Source organism: Schistocerca serialis, chromosome 2 (assembly GCF_023864345.2).
Source record: "Schistocerca serialis cubense isolate TAMUIC-IGC-003099 chromosome 2, iqSchSeri2.2, whole genome shotgun sequence".
In the NCBI taxonomy this organism is placed as follows: domain Eukaryota; kingdom Metazoa; phylum Arthropoda; class Insecta; order Orthoptera; family Acrididae; genus Schistocerca; species Schistocerca serialis.
This window is the reverse complement of record NC_064639.1, coordinates 814,802,414-814,818,430: the sequence shown is the minus strand read 5'-3', so window position 1 is coordinate 814,818,430 and position 16,017 is coordinate 814,802,414. Positions and strand designations below refer to the sequence as shown.

General features: G+C 42.9%; 1 protein-coding gene across 1 annotated transcript in view; it reads left to right on the top strand.

Moving 5' to 3' along the window:
• LOC126455718 (uncharacterized) overlaps nt 1–16,017 on the top strand; it is a 38,701-nt gene that overhangs the window by 12,056 nt on the left and 10,628 nt on the right. The window contains exons 2-3 of the mRNA XM_050091487.1: nt 3,643–3,783; nt 12,659–12,982. Coding sequence (XP_049947444.1) covers nt 3,676–3,783; nt 12,659–12,982 — 432 coding nt within the window. The 5' untranslated portion in view covers nt 3,643–3,675. The remainder of the gene's footprint in view (nt 1–3,642; nt 3,784–12,658; nt 12,983–16,017) is intronic.

Here is a 16,017-nt window from a genome sequence, read left to right as displayed (position 1 = left end):
TGTAACCATTTGTTTGTCTGTATATGTAAGTCAGATCTATCAATTTCCGTCCCATTAGCATAATTCCTTGGTAGCGCGTCTTTTTTTCTTAAAGAGTGTGTAAGGCAAACGCTCTTCCCAGTATACAATTTGGCATCAAATAAAACTTATCAAAAGTTTGGTAAGAAGTGAACCATTTGGAGTTATTTCTATTTTACTGCTAGAACACCAATTAGCCAGAAAAAGCTTCGCCCACGACACACCAATTCTACGAACCGCATGGGTTCTCAGAAATTATGTATTACTATGTTAGGAGGCACTCCTCCCACACAGCTCACTGCTGTCCCATACAAACGCGCCATAAATAGTAACGGTGCTACAACAGTACTTTCGTGCCTTTAAAGTAACTGTGTGACTGACGTAGCAAACTTGCTCAACGAGAATGTGTGTGTATCGAGTGAAAAGAACCGCTTTCTTCACTCACAGTTCAGATATTAGGGCAAGTAAGTAACCTCGATCAACTTCATACTTCTAGAAGACTTTACTGTCTGCTTCAGGTTTTCATCCCATAATAATCAACTAAATAAAATACTTAAATGATTCGTTTGGTTGCCCGAGTGGTTTCAGGTTTGTTTTCTTCGTGGGAGAGTAACAGAAATACTGATTTCAACTGGTAGACATTCAAAAATTCTAATACCTCACAGATTTTCAGGGCGGCACCTCCAAACATTCTCCAACCTCTGCAAACCGAATCTGTGAAAATAAAACATGAATAATAACATATTGTACAGTGGCATACAAACAATTACTATTCCCGCAGTCCACCCGTAAATGGAAGAGGGCAAAAACCTTAATTTATTGTACAACAGAAGATAGCCTCTGAGACGCAATATCACATATTTCGATTCGTTAACGAAAGTGGAGGTTCCACTTATATTAATCCGCGAGATATGACGTAATTCCCTGTAGAGAATTTATGAATTACGCAACAGTTATTTCCTTCATTGTACTTATCACAGAAGCAAAACGAGATTACGACACTCGAGATTCCTTCCCCAGTTTCAAAATTTGATTTATTACAATACTTTGCAGTCTCTTGTAGTTCCTATAAGAATTTTTTCGCTATTTTGATTCAAAAATATGGCTCAACAACGATTGTTCTGAAGCAATTAAATAGTTAATGTCACACTTATTCTGGGTGTTTGGAGAGCAAAATGCAGGAAGACAGCACTCTTCCGGGAAACATGGAATAGAGACAATTGCCTTTCTCTGACGATGCGGTGGCTTCGAAAGCGAGTGTGTCTAGTTCGAGCTAATGGAAAGATCTGCGCCATCAATGCAAGCCCGGTGAGCAAAATGAGCCAGTACCCATACATCCTCCTCACCTGCATCATTGTTATAATCTTGAATGTAGCATTTGAAGCACCTTGCTTGACGTGAATGGATTACCACGAATGTAAGGAAACGATAATAACAAAAAATACAATGGAGAGCTCTACCATAGAGTCTCCATATCGTGGGCGATCGACAACAATCATGACTACTAAACGAAACGCTGCAGACAGGTTTGAGGTCTAGTGTAGAACAGCCTCCACGTGCAAATTCGTGAACGTAAATCTTTTCATAAGTTCTAGGTAAATAAGGTTTCAGGGCAGTGCTATCATCGGGGATTCGCTAGTAGGCCTACGAACGATTGGTGTTCTGTATCTTGAGATTCCTAAATTAGTACGATCGAGCAGTTGGTTATATATGTAACATCGAGATCACCTTGTTCTTCAGGCAAAATTGGTTGGCCCTCCCCTCCAAGTGTGCTTCCACTGTGTTCGCGAACATACACAGAATTACTCACAGTGTGACCAAATTGGCACGTTTCGTTGATGTGTGTAAAGTCTTAGCAATAATTGGATTTTATTGACGTAAGGCATTATAACACACCAGAAACATAGGACGTAAAAAAAATTCTGAAATTTCAGATTTGATACGTTCTCACACAAATAGTTAATTCGATCTGATGACACGAATAGGAAAAAATGGCAAAAGCCGACAAATCAGTAGACTTACACAGAAGCCAAGTACGGTATAATATGGTAACATAATCAAGAGAAATAATTCTTAACACAATCACGAGAAACAATTTAAGTCGTGCGCTCATATTCCTGTAGAAGACACAGTGTATAGCAATCACAGGTGCTGGCAATGCGTATTCTGCTGTACCTTATACCTAGCAGAGAAAAACGTCAACTTCTTCTATGAAGTTTGTTTTCTGAAAAACAGTTCCTTTCATGCTGAACGTATTATGTCATTTTCCACTAGCAAAAGGTTTATATTTCGCAGTAGAACTGTTTCATTGCGGTTGAAACAAGCATGGTGGTCACGTGTGGAAGCAGGTCAGCTTTGCAGGTCAGAACGTCCGATTTCATCCCTGTATCTCATACGGTGAGTCGATGTGATGCAGCAATAATAATAATAATAAGACTGTACCAGCCATTCGGAGACAGATGTTTAAATTTTGGCCCAGTTATTCTTATTATGCTTTCCAGATTTTTTTAGTGGTTTGGTACATCATGGACAGCAAATTATTTGAGATAAAGTGTTAGGGCATCTAGACAACTATGTTAAACAGGACTGGACATATTAATGAAGCCACCACCCTGGCGTTCATCATAAATACCAGCGTGAATGCAAACACTGTGACTAGGATGACAAACAGCCGGCCGATGTGGCCGAGCGGTTCTAGGCGCTTCAGTCTGGAACCACGCGACCGCTACGGTCGTAGGTTCGAATCCTGCCTCGGGCATGGATGTGTGTGATGTCCTTAGGTTAGTTAGGTTTAAGTAGTTCTTAGTTCTAGGGGACTGATGACCTCGGATGTCAAGTCCCATAGTGCACAGATCCATTTGATGACAAACTACCCTTCACTCCTGCCCTACCTCTTACTACCACAAATTACCCTTCATAAACTATACTATTGTCAGAAATCAGAACTCCTGTCTGTGACAACCGCGCTTTCCACGGGACTGTAAGCCCAAATAAAAAGAGGCCTAAACGTAACCGCTAGTGACAACGTATCTATAACGCGGTTAAGGAAAGTTGCATTGCACCGTTAGGTGGGACACCTTAAGAGGAAGGATCAGGTGTAAAGTCGGAAAAGTTTTTTCTGTCTTCGTACACAATAGCAACTCCCGTTCGTACAGTTTTTGAATTTTAACTGCAATGACCAATAAGTGCGTGCAGAATTTAATGCTGGATTTGTTTTTTTCTTTTTTTATGACGATGAGAGAGAAGTGAGAGGGTTAAATCCTGTGCTAATCTACTTCTCTCCAACAGCTTCAAATGGACTTCCGCCAAGCTTAACGTCCCCATCCGACAAAGGAGTCACCATGCTCTCACTCTGAGACGCTACGAAGAACTTTGGGGTTTAACCCAGGAAACTGGTGCACAGAATGATACCCGCCACTATCGGCCACATACTAGCGGTGAAATTTTATTCTGAGCGTCTAACTGTGAACTGAGCGACACTGCAGTAGCTTGCGTTAGTGACTGCTGAAGCGGTGGTTTGTCATGCTGTGAATGACACAGTTTAGGAACCACTATAAGCCATGTTACCTTTACAAATGCTACGAGAAAACCGACCCAAGTTAAGAACTGTAATACTGTGTGCAGGGATCCCTCTGACAAGAGCGCTACACAGCCGAGATGCAGCTGGTGGCAGCGGCGGCGGTCACGTGGTTGGCGGCAGTAGCCGCGGTCGACGCCTTCGGCGGCGGCGAGGACAGGTTCATCAGGAAGTACGCCATGATGAAGGTAAGTGGCGCATGCAAAGCGAAGCGCTGGATACAGCTCTGCCGCCCATTTAATTTTTCGAAATCCCATCAGCTGTTCGCAGTTACCAATGACTAACACAGAAAATTTTAAGACACACAAGACACATACACATTTCCCGCAACTAATAATGCTTTTCAAACAGTGTACATTACATCAATAAAGTGTGTCCAAACCCTTGAAAAATTCTAGAGAGTGCATGTTATTAATGTCCTCGAACGAGCACTTGACAAAAATTTACAAACGAAAAATTCAAATACGAATGATAGAAAAACTAAATTTTCCAAGCGTCTTCCTAGGAATAATGCAGCTCTGTTTCTTGGTTTTTGCAAACAAATATCTGCTGCGATAATCTACCAGGACGCAGTTCCATTTGAATACAGTGGAGCCTTCTACCATCGCCAATGGTAAGGCATATTGTCCTTGTACTGCGTGTTTGGAACGTAATCAGTGCCAATGTACGCCTTTACCACATGTTCCGTTGCTTGAAAAACCAGAAATCACTGCATAATGATCCACTGGTTATGAGGCAGAGATGCCGAAACTTGTTTGCGCTCTAACAATAACAAGATACCTCTGTAAATGCAAAAGCCAAACAACAGACAAAATCTCACCAACTGGTTTTAGCAACTTTCCGGCTTCGCGAAAAGAACGAATTTTTGCAGTTAAGTAACTTAGAAAGTCATCATCTTCCATCACGTATGTCGTCTCCGAAATTGAATGCCTGTTTGGGTTTTTCCACGAGCTGAATTCTATACGTATTGCAATATGTGAAAGTACGTTATGTGATGCCAAACTACGTGGCCCAGCGCATTTTTAACTCTTTAGCTGATGTATACGTGGAAATAATGGTTGATATGCGCTGCGCAAATAGGATTGAAGCTCACATTACGCGGATCAACACGTTATTTTTTGCGGAACGCTTCAAAGCGGACACAGACATGTGTTTTTTTCCTTGATTCTTTTCAAGAGCTGTCGAATGCCGCTAAAATTACTTCCATATTCCGATAGATAAAAATTTATAGTTATTAACTACGCTACACTTTACTTCGCTCTGCACGCACTACCACTAGCGAAAAATTGTTTCCAGTAACTTCTTTCCTCTGTGAAATATCACTGTTGTTCATGTTATGTGGTATCATGTATATCATACGAGAGTTTCATGAACAACAATGTTCTTATGGAGATTCTATCAATCATTTGTGCGGGGAGAACAATATCTGAATGACAAACCCATGGGACTTACTTTGTTTCCTCTATCCAGTATTACCGTTGGGTTTTGCCATAGATTTTCAGTGACGATACTGACTTTTTTACGGGAACACTTTCATGGAACGAAAATTCGGGTTTAACGTCCCATCAATGATAACATCGTTAGAGACGGATTTGAAAGCGTTGAGGAATCCAGGCATTCGTCTCAAGCTATTTAGACCCAAATTTGAATGGTCAAAGGGCAATCTGAAAACCGTTCCTCCCGAACGCAAGGTCAACTTTTTCACCCCTGCAGCATCTTGTTCGTATCGTATTTCGTAAGCATTTCGTATGTCTTCTATGGTAGAAGCGCCTAGGATACATGTCACGTGCTGCTATCGACGAGTAACTATTTTTATCATTAAATCATGGCAGGAGTTGTGTGTTGCAGTCCAGCTACTTATGGCAAATAAAATTATGGCTGTCTTATTATAAGACAGGAGAGAAACTTCCACCTTCACTAAAATGTCAAAGTAACACAAGAATGCTGCCACACCTTGTGTGTATGAGGAAGTAATAACGATGCATAACTCTTCTGACAAGCTGTTACCGTGTACAGTGTAGGGAACCAGACACAGTACTTACAGTGGAAGAGTGCGGGAGTCACGTCCCACTACTTACTGCAGAGTGTAACATGTTTATGTTTGTGAGTTAGTAACATTAATAAGTGATAGCACTGAAAAGGATTTGAAATGGTGTTCATTTTTTTTCAGGCAATGTAAATAATGTTTCTAACTCGAGAACACCAGAAGTCCTCTCCTTCTCAACAACCAACCCATTAATATCTTAACACAAGCCTACGAACTAACTGTCCCAGCCTTTCAGATTAGTCAGACGTGATAAAGTTCAACCGAGTGAAGTGTAAACCCTTGGGTACAGCTACTTGGTTTAGTTGTGGCTCGCAAAATCGGTTTTCGTTAACTAATTTTCTAATACGCCTACTGACTGCTAATGTAAACAGTCCAACATCTTTCTTCTCCTTTTTCCTGGCCTTTATCCCATACCTACAACTGGTTCGACATGTTATTCTGGATTTGGCAATGTTAGTGGTAGAGGATGACCGGATGTCCTTCCTGTCACCAGCATCTCCCCAGGACCAAAACTGTGTACCTCATCTGTTGGCGTCTAGTGTTATCCACGTGAAAGTGTGAGAAAGTTTTCGAAATGTTTGAGAATCGTGTAAATAAATCTGGGTGTGGGAAACAGCCCAAAAATCACATTCATGCTGGCCAGCACACCGGTCCTCGTTGCTAAACCGCCATGTCTCCCCGAAGCCCGAAAGCGGAGTGCTGACGCGCGCGGCTATCCGGACAGGTCATAAAAATTATTTTCGAAATGCGATTCTAGTTGCCGTATTTCCTCTTCCATAATCGATCTTCAATCCCACAAAAACACTCAACAATGTTAAAAACATGCTTGGATTGTTAGGTATCGCGTAATCTAGACGGAGAACTTTTTGTGCGGCGAAGGAGAATAGGAAATGCGTTGTAAGATATGTAAAAAACCGTCGCTCCACGAAGGAATTATCCGATTTGGATGCAAATCGGTAGATGTGATGTGCATGTTCAGACAAGCAAATGATTACTATTTCCATAAAATTTGATGATTTATTCAAAAAGAGCTTAACAAATAGAGCAAGCCAATAACACATTGGTCCATTTTTGGTCCTTATGCAAGCAGCTTGGCACTGATAGATACACTTGTTGGATATCCTGTCCACCTAGTGCGTTAGATCGTAAAAATGCCAAGATGCCTAAAGGACCCTGTCCATAATGCTCCAAATGTTCTCAACAGTAGAGACGACATTGCTAGCCGAGGTAGGGTGTGGCAAGCACGAATACAAGCAGTAGAAACTCTCGTCCTGTGTGGACGTGCATTATCTCGTTGAAATTTAAGCCCAGGATGGCTTGCAACAAAAAAGGGCGTAGGATGTCGCCGACATAGCTCTGTGCTGTAGGGTTATTGTGAATGACAAAGGGGTCCTGCTATGAAAATAAATGGCGCCCCAGACGATTACTCCTGGTTGTCGTGTGACGCCCGACAGTCAGGTTGGTATCCCACTACTGTCCGGGACGTCTCCAAACACGTTAATCTCTCATTGACTGGAGTAGAACCACCTCACTGACGAGTCCCACTTCAAACCAAGCCCCGATGACCAGCGAAGACGTGTCTTGAGACGCCCCGGACAGCGGGGAGATATCAATTTGACTGTCGCCCGCCATACGGCCTGACAACCAGGAGCGATGGTCTGCGGTGCCATTTCTATTCATAGCAGGACTCATTTAGTTTTCATCTAGAGCACCCTTACAGCACTGTGGTAGGTCGACGACATTCCACGCCTCGCTTTTGTTGCCCTTCATGTCAAGCCATCCTGGGCTTACACTTAAGCAAGGAAACGCCTGCCTGCACAAGGCGAGAGTTTCTACTGCTAGTCTTCGTGCTTGCCAGATCCTTCCTTACCCTGCAAGATCATCGGATGTCTCCCCAACTGAGAACGTTTGGAGCATTATTGGCAGTGCCCTTCAACCAGGTCACGATTTTGAAGATCTAACACTGGACAGAATTTGGCACGATATTCCTCAGTAGGACGTCCAACAGATCTTATCGTCACATCTACCAATTCCCGTCCCATTCCGATAATTACTTCGTGGTATGTCTTTTTTTTTGTCTTGGAGTCTTTTACACTGGGTAAGACGTCATCCATCTCTTATAAATCATGAAGGAGGAACTGTTATCGCCCTAACCAAACTGGAAACCAGAACAGCTGCCTTCCAAGGTACAATCGTATAATTCAACTGAACGTCGGAAAACCCAGATATGACAGAGCTAGCAAAATCTGTTCAGGTCTTAAGATGGAAACACGGCAACGGAAGACAGTGACGCATCTGTAAGTGCTGTCGCGCGGCTAGCTCAGACGGTTTTGCCGAACAATGAGAAATAACGCACACGCAACAGAAAGAGCGCCAAAAAATAAGAATGAAGCTGTTCCTTTTAATTTTACTTTTATGTAACCGCCAAGTCTTTCCTGGCAGGCTTGTTGTACAAACTGTTCTCGGTGCAGACGTCGCGTTAATTCCCAACGAATATACGAGATTTCAAAAACATCCGCCATTGTTCTCCCCTCAACTGACTGTCAGACAAGAATTTACGCGACAAGCGCACCGAGAGTCATTTACATTACTTTTACACTACAGGTCAGAAGATTTAGATCACCTATCACAACTATTTATTTGTCTTTAAAACTGGGATTTCGTTTTGATGTTCTATGATATCCCAATTCTGATAATAAAACAAGTATCAACATGCAAAGACTAAGCGCCTCCGTTGTGTATTTGACTGCTTGCTCGCATAGAAGGGCTCTGATGAGTATCCACAACACCGACGTGTCTTCAGCTAAGACGGTTCCATTCGAACGGGCCTCATTCCATCAGCTCCTTGTGTCGCTATCACTTCGCATTACGCTACAGTACATTGTGTGCATCTAGCAGTGTGTTTGTATACCTGATCAGATTCATACTATATTACCTCCTGATGGGACGGAAGCAGGAAACCGGAATTGAAAAACGCGTTATAACTGTAGCTTTGCATCCGAAAGGTTACTCTAGTAAGACAATAGGAAGAAAAGTTGACGTAACGCTATCTACAGTGCTGTATACATTGCAGCGGTACAAGTAAACTGGAGCCAATGCAAGTGTTTCGCCATCTGGAAGACCGACCCCGAGTCACAACATACAGGGAAGATACAGGGTGTTTCAAAAATGACCGGTATATTCGAAACGGCAATAAAAACTAAACGAGCAGCGATAGAAATACACCGTTTGTTGCAATATGCTTGGGACAACAGTACATTTTCAGGCGGACAAACTTTCGAAATTACAGTAGTTACAATTTTCAACAACAGATGGCGCTGCAAGTGATGTGAAAGATATAGAAGACAACGCAGTCTGTGGGTGCGCCATTCTGTACGTCGTCTTTCTGCTGTAAGCGTGTGCTGTTCACAACGTGCAAGTGTGCTGTAGACAACATGGTTTATTCCTTAGAACAGAGGATTTTTCTGGTGTTGGAATTCCACCGCCTAGAACACAGTGTTGTTGCAACAAGACGAAGTTTTCAACGGAGGTTTAATGTAACCAAAGGACGGAAAGCGATACAATAAAGGATCTGTTTGAAAAATTTCAACGGACTGGGAACGTGACGGATGAACGTGCTGGAAAGGTAGGGCGACCGCGTACGGCAACCACAGAGGGCAACGTGCAGCTAGTGCAGCAGGTGATCCAACAGCGGCCTTGGGTTTCCGTTCGCCGTGTTGCAGCTGCGGTCCAAATGACGCCAATGTCCACGTATCGTCTCATGCGCCAGAGTTTACACCTCTATCCATACAAAATTCAAACGCGGAAACCCCTCCGCGCCGCTACCATTGCTGCACGAGAGACATTCGCTAACGATATAGTGCACAGGACTGCTGACGGCGATATGCATGTGGGGAGCATTTGGTTTACTGACGAAGCTTATTTTTACCTGGACGGCTTCGTCAATAAACAGAACTGGCGCATACGGGGAACCGAAAAGCCCCATGTTGCAGTCCCATCGTCCCTGCATCCTCAAAAAGTACTGGTCTGGGCCGCCATTTCTTCCAAAGGAATCATTAGCCCATTTTTCAGATCCGAAACGATTACTGCGTCACGCTATCTGGACATTCTTCGTGAATTTGTGGCGGTACATGGCGGTACAAACTGCCTTAGACGACACTGCGAACACCTCGTGGTTTATGCAAGATGGTGCCCGGCCACATCGCACGGCCGACGTCTTTAATTTCCTGAATGAATATTTCGATGATCGTGTGATTGCTTTGGGCTATCCGAAACATACAGGAGGCGGCGTGGATTGGCCTCCCTATTCGCCAGACATGAACCCCTGTGACTTCTTTCTGTGGGGACACTTGAAAGACCAGGTGTACCGCCAGAATCCAGAAACAATTGAACAGTTGAAGCAGTACATCTCATCTGCATGTGAAGCCATTCCGCCACACACGTTGTCAAAGGTTTCGGGTAATTTCATTCAGAGACTACGCCATATTATTGCTACGCATGGTGGATATGTGGAAAATATCGTACTATAGAGTTTCCCAGACCGCAGCGCCATCTGTTGTTGAAAATTGTTAACTACTGTAATTTCGAATGTTTTTCTGCCTGAAAATGTACTGTTGTCCCAAGCATATTGCAACAAACGGTATATTTCTATCGCTGCTCGTTTAGTTTTTATTGCCGTTTCAAATATACCGGTCATTTTTGAAACACCCTGTAAGTTCATTTGTGTGCAGAGTAAACGTCAGAGGACTCGCACTGCACCTGAAATTCGAGAGAAAGTAAGTAGTAAGGGAGCAGCTCCAATCTGTCTCAACAGTGTAACGCTATCTTAATGAACAAGGTTTAAAGGGGTGTACAGTGGCCACAAAGCGTTTATTAAGCAAACCAAAATACGGTTTTGCAATGGGCGCAGCAACGTAACAACTGGAGCATGTGGCAATGGTCCAAGGTGTTATTCACTGACCAAATCTAAGTCTGAAAAATTTGGAAGCCAACGGTGAAGCATGGTGGACGGTCGATCATGGTGTTGGGAGGTTTTTTGGGTGATGAAGTTTGTGATACAGTAAGAATTAATGGAACATTATAGTAGGAAGGATGTCACAGGATGCTGATCAACAATGTAGTTCCATCTGGCAAAAAACTTCTTGGTCGTGGGTTTGTACTGTAGCAGGACAATGATCCCAAATATGCTTTTAAATTGTGCACAGTGTGTGTCAACAGAAAAGAGAAATATGGGGTGACGAAGAATATGATTTGAGAAAGTCAGTCAACTGACTTAAATCCCGTCGAGCTCTTATAGAATGAACTCGACAGGGAAGTCAGAAAATTAAGGTTATCTAATGTTGAAGATCTACGGAATAATTTACAGGTATGTTGGACTGCAATGCCTGCAAAGACAGTACAAAACCTTAGCTCCTGAATGACAATAGTTTGTGCAGAGAGTCAGCCCAAACAAATAATGCTCATAACGTCTTTCATGCGACGCCCAGTGTCGACGAAAGTGACAGTTTGTTTCCCGTTACAAAGAAAGTTAATTTTAAAACGGAATTTTACGTGACCATTCGTTTGAGCGCTCCCAAATTAGACCAGTGCGATGTATGTTTTATCGATATGAATTAACAGAGACAGTAAAACAGGGTCCCGCAGCGACCCAGCAGCGCTGGATGCGGTAAAAGTCAGCGCACTGCTGTCGCTGCTGGAGTACTGGTTATTCATCGAGTTTTACGTCCCTGTTGATACAGTTAGACGAAACATATATCGCCTTAGTCTAATGGGACCGCTCGTTCGAATGGACGCGTAAAAATTTCGCTTTAAAAATCATATCTTTCACGGTAAACAAACCGACGCTTTCCGTTGACAATGGGCGTCGCATAAAAGACGTGACGGGCATCATTTGTTCGGATTGACTCAAGCTACGCAATGCAAAAACGTAATTGCAGAATATGCGCCTGGCGACTCTTTAGAGAGACACCCTGTATTGTTTTTATCACGAGTGATCGAAAAATTTTGACCAGAAGTAGTGTCATCAAATATTTGTCTTTATTTCCTCCACGATATCTTCGTTAGCCGCGCGGTCTGGGGCGTCTTGTCACGGTCCGCGCGGCTCCCCCGGTCGGAGGTTCGAGTCCTCCCTCGGGCGTGTGTGTGTGTGTGTGTGTGTGTGTGTGTGTGTGTGTGTGTGTGTGTGTGTCGTCGTCTATGCCGTAAGTTAGTTTAAGTTAGATTAAGTAGTGTGTAATCTTAGGGACCGATGATCTCAGTAGTTTGGTCCCATAAGACCTAACCACACACATACACATACATACATACATCTTCTTAACCCTAGAGCGGGCTCTAATTTTCGTAACAGGAACGGGCGCTTGACGTACTTTGTACACAAGTGAAAAATAGCTGTTTTTATGTTACCAAGGTAAACATGTACGAGTAAAATCACAGTTTAACTAAACAACAATAAAATGAACTTATTTGAGCTAAATCGTTGTTGAATTAAACAACAACAAAATAAACTTTCATTATGTCACACTGTTGCCGCGTACAAGTGTTACCCCACAGTAATGACCCACTCGAAGCGTTAAACGGCGCCATTGCATCAGGTCCCAGCCAAACGCTTTTTCAGTTTCAAATTATCTCGTAGGCAACTACCTCATTATGGGGTTGTGTTGCTAGCTCGGAATCTGGGGCATTTTCTTGCACGTTTCGCGAATTTTTTCTCAGAAAATTCGTTATTTATTTTATATTACTACTGCTCACTTGAATGTATGACAACGCCACCTACCATTGAGTTTGATGAAACAATAATGAAGGAACAGTAAACAACTTTATTTACGGATAGCGCGCTTTATACAGAAACACGCTGCTCGAGGTTACACATTTGCATTCTTTGAACCCGGCTACTCTATTTTTCACTTGCGCTTTCTTCCCTACAAGTTCCTCAATTCGACGCAAAGCTCCACACGCGCTTTCAAGGCTGCCACCTCCCTATACAGTTTCCAGTGCAGTCACTACTATTGTGCTTGCAGGTGTACGAGAGCTGCTTCGGGGCCGACGTAGTGCGCGAGGTGCGCCAGGAGATGCGCGCAGCTTGCGCCAAGTGTGCGTCCATGGCGCAAGGCTCGCCAGCGCCTGCCGCGGCGCAGCAGGAGGCGCGTCCGCCTCCACCGCCGCCGCCATCGTCCGCCCCCACGCAGCGGCCCCCGCAACGCCCAGCGCGCCTTCCCGTTGCAGTCCCCGCCCCCGCCGTCCGGCCCCAGCTGCAAGCTGAGGCGCTGGAGGCGGCCGCTGCCGCCATGGACGCCGCCAAGTTCCAGCATGCCATACTAGCTCTTAGCAAGCGCCTGGGCCCGGTGAGTTTCCGACGTCGTGAGTGGAGGTTCACTTGTATTGTCGAGTCGCTACAGACCACTATATAAACTACAGCAGCGGTAGCATCTTTGTGTTCCACAATACACAGCAAAGTTAGAGGAAGTTTATCACAAAAGTTAAAAAAAAACTTCACAACATAATTTCTGGAGCAATGTGCACTAACGTATTACAGAACACAAATAAGGATCTACGTAACTTAAAATTAAATTAACTAGATACCATAAATTACGTAAATGACAATGCCTTCAATGTTAGAACTATGGAACTGAACTTGCTTTCTGACTACAGGAATCAGTACAGTGAGCTTATATCGTACCACTAAAGGGTCCTGCACACGTTCAATATTTATTGACAGCACTAGTTTGTCAAACCTTCAAGATACAGGGTGATTCAAAAAGAAAGAACAGATTTCAGCTCTTTATTATACAGAAATTATAAAAGAAACACATTGTGTATGGTAGAAGAAGCTTCAAATTTTTATGTTCGCACAGACACTATAGCATACACTCAACATGAGCATCATGCATTGCTCGAGAAACATCGAGACAATAATCCATTTCATTCCGCACATGAGTCAATGGGTCTCTATTTATTTAATCGACAGCTTCAACAATTCGATTATTCAATTCTTGAAGAGTAGCTGCCATAGGTGGGACAAAGACTCTTTTTGAACCCCAACATGGGAAAAAAATATCGCATGATGTGAGGTCTGGTGACCTGAGAAGCCAAAAGCAATGAACAAGATCTTGTGCACCTCTTACAACCCAATGTTGCAGTATGGTGCTGCTAAGGTAATGCCGCACTAAGAGAAAGTAGACAGGACGCCATCGTGCATAAAAACGAAATCATTGGAACATGTCCTTATATGACATTCGTGTCACAGTTTCCTCCACAAAAATGAAAGGTCCATAAATTTTGTGAAACGGCGCAAAACACGTCATTTTTTATGCATCTCTTTTATGTGTGGCGATGGCGCCATGATTTTGTGACCCCCAAATTCTTACATTATTGCGGTTTACTTTACCCAATGGACGAAACGTCGATTCATTCGAAATGATGAGTCGTTGAAGCTGTCTATTCAATAAACAGGGACCTGCTGATTCCCGGGATGTTTCTCGAGCAAATCATGGTGCTCATGTTGAGCGTGCGCTATAGTGTCTGTGTGAACATAATACTTTGAACCTTCCACCATCATATGCATATGTCTCTAGCTTTTATAATTTCCCTGTAATTAACAACTGAAATCCGTTTTTCTTTTTGAGTCACCCTGTATTTTGAAGGTTTGACAAACTAGTATTGTCGGTAAATACTGAAAGTGTTCAGGCCCCTTTACTCTGTACTGAATTCCTGCAGTAAGAAAGCAAGTACAGTTCCATAGTTCGAACATTGCAGGCATTGTCACTTACATAATCTGTGAACATAGTTAATTTAAGTTACTTACATCCTTCTTTATGTTCAGTAAAACGTTAGTGCACATCGCTTCGGAAATATTTTGTGTAACTCACACTATACACTCGACATTTTCATCAGACGTGCATGGCCGCCCAGTGCTCTTCTCTTCGCTTATGCAACCAACGTCCAAGCGTTTTGTATGCGAATCATAAACCTGCTTGTGCTGACTTCTTAGTGAATCGACGACGGAAAAAGCATAGCAGTTTAACAATGGTTTGACTTCGCGCCATTTTGCTACAAACAAACAACAGTGCAGCTGTGTCTAAACCTTGAACCTTCTATCAAATGACATGCGCAATGCGTTACTATCTTTTATAGTTCGTCTGTAATAAACAACTGAAACCTGTTCTTTCTTTTTAAATCACCCGATATTGAAGCGACCTCACACCATCAAAGACACTGGCCAAAATTTCAGTTGACAACGTAGTTTTACAAAGTTTAAGATATCTAACATCCAAAACAAAGCGTGTGCTCCAATTATATTAACTATAGCTTGCTAGCAACAGAAAACAACGAACAAGAAGAAACGGGTCCGAGAGTGGTTGGAAATAAGAAGCGACTGCTCAGATGTTATTTTCCTGACTGAAATGAGAACCACGGACCCGAAAGATTTCATCAAATATTATCGGATGAGTCCTGCACCATACAACAGGTTATCTATATCGACACGAGATAAAAATTGAGAGGCAGAATACGTTAATAAGAGAGGCAATCACAGTCGACGAGAGGTTAGGTGAAACTTCGATGTTTCTGGCGACAGGTAGAATGCTCGCAGTTTAGTTCTATAATACCAACGAAAACAATTTGTAAAATTCTATGGAAACCCGTGAAGCACTCTACATCTACAAGAATACTCTGCAAATCATATTTAAGTGCCTGGCAGAGGGTTCATCGAACCACCTTAACCACAATTCTCCATTATTCCAATACCTCGAACAGCGCGCAGAAGAAACGAACAGCTGTATCTTTCCGTGCGAGCTCTGATTTCCCTTATTTTATTATGATGATCGTTTCCCCCTATGTAGGTTGGCGTTAGCAATGTATTTTCGCATTCGAAAGTTGGTGACTGAAATTCCGTGAGAAGATCCCGCCTTTGTTTTAATGATGTCCACCCCAAATCCTGTATCATGTCAATGACACTCTCCTTATTTTGCGATAATACAAATATTGCTGCTATTCTTTGAACTTTCTCCACGTACTCCGTTAATCCTATCTGGTACGGATCCCAGACCGCGAATCAGTACTCAAAAACAGGACGACGAGCGTAGTGTAGGCAGCCTCTTTAGTAGAACTATTACATTTTCTAATGTTCTGCCAGTAAAACGAAGTCTATGGTTAACATTTTCTATATTCTTCTCCAGTTTAAGTTGTTCGTAACTGTAATTCCTCGGTATTTAGTTGAATATTCGGCCTTTAGATTTGACTGATTTACCATGTAACCGAAGATTAATGGATTCCTTTTAGTACTCATGCGGATTACCTCACACTTTTCATTATTTAGGGTCAATGGAAAGCAATCGTATCTTCCTGGCAAGGATATGTTCAAACAATTACCGTACAACAT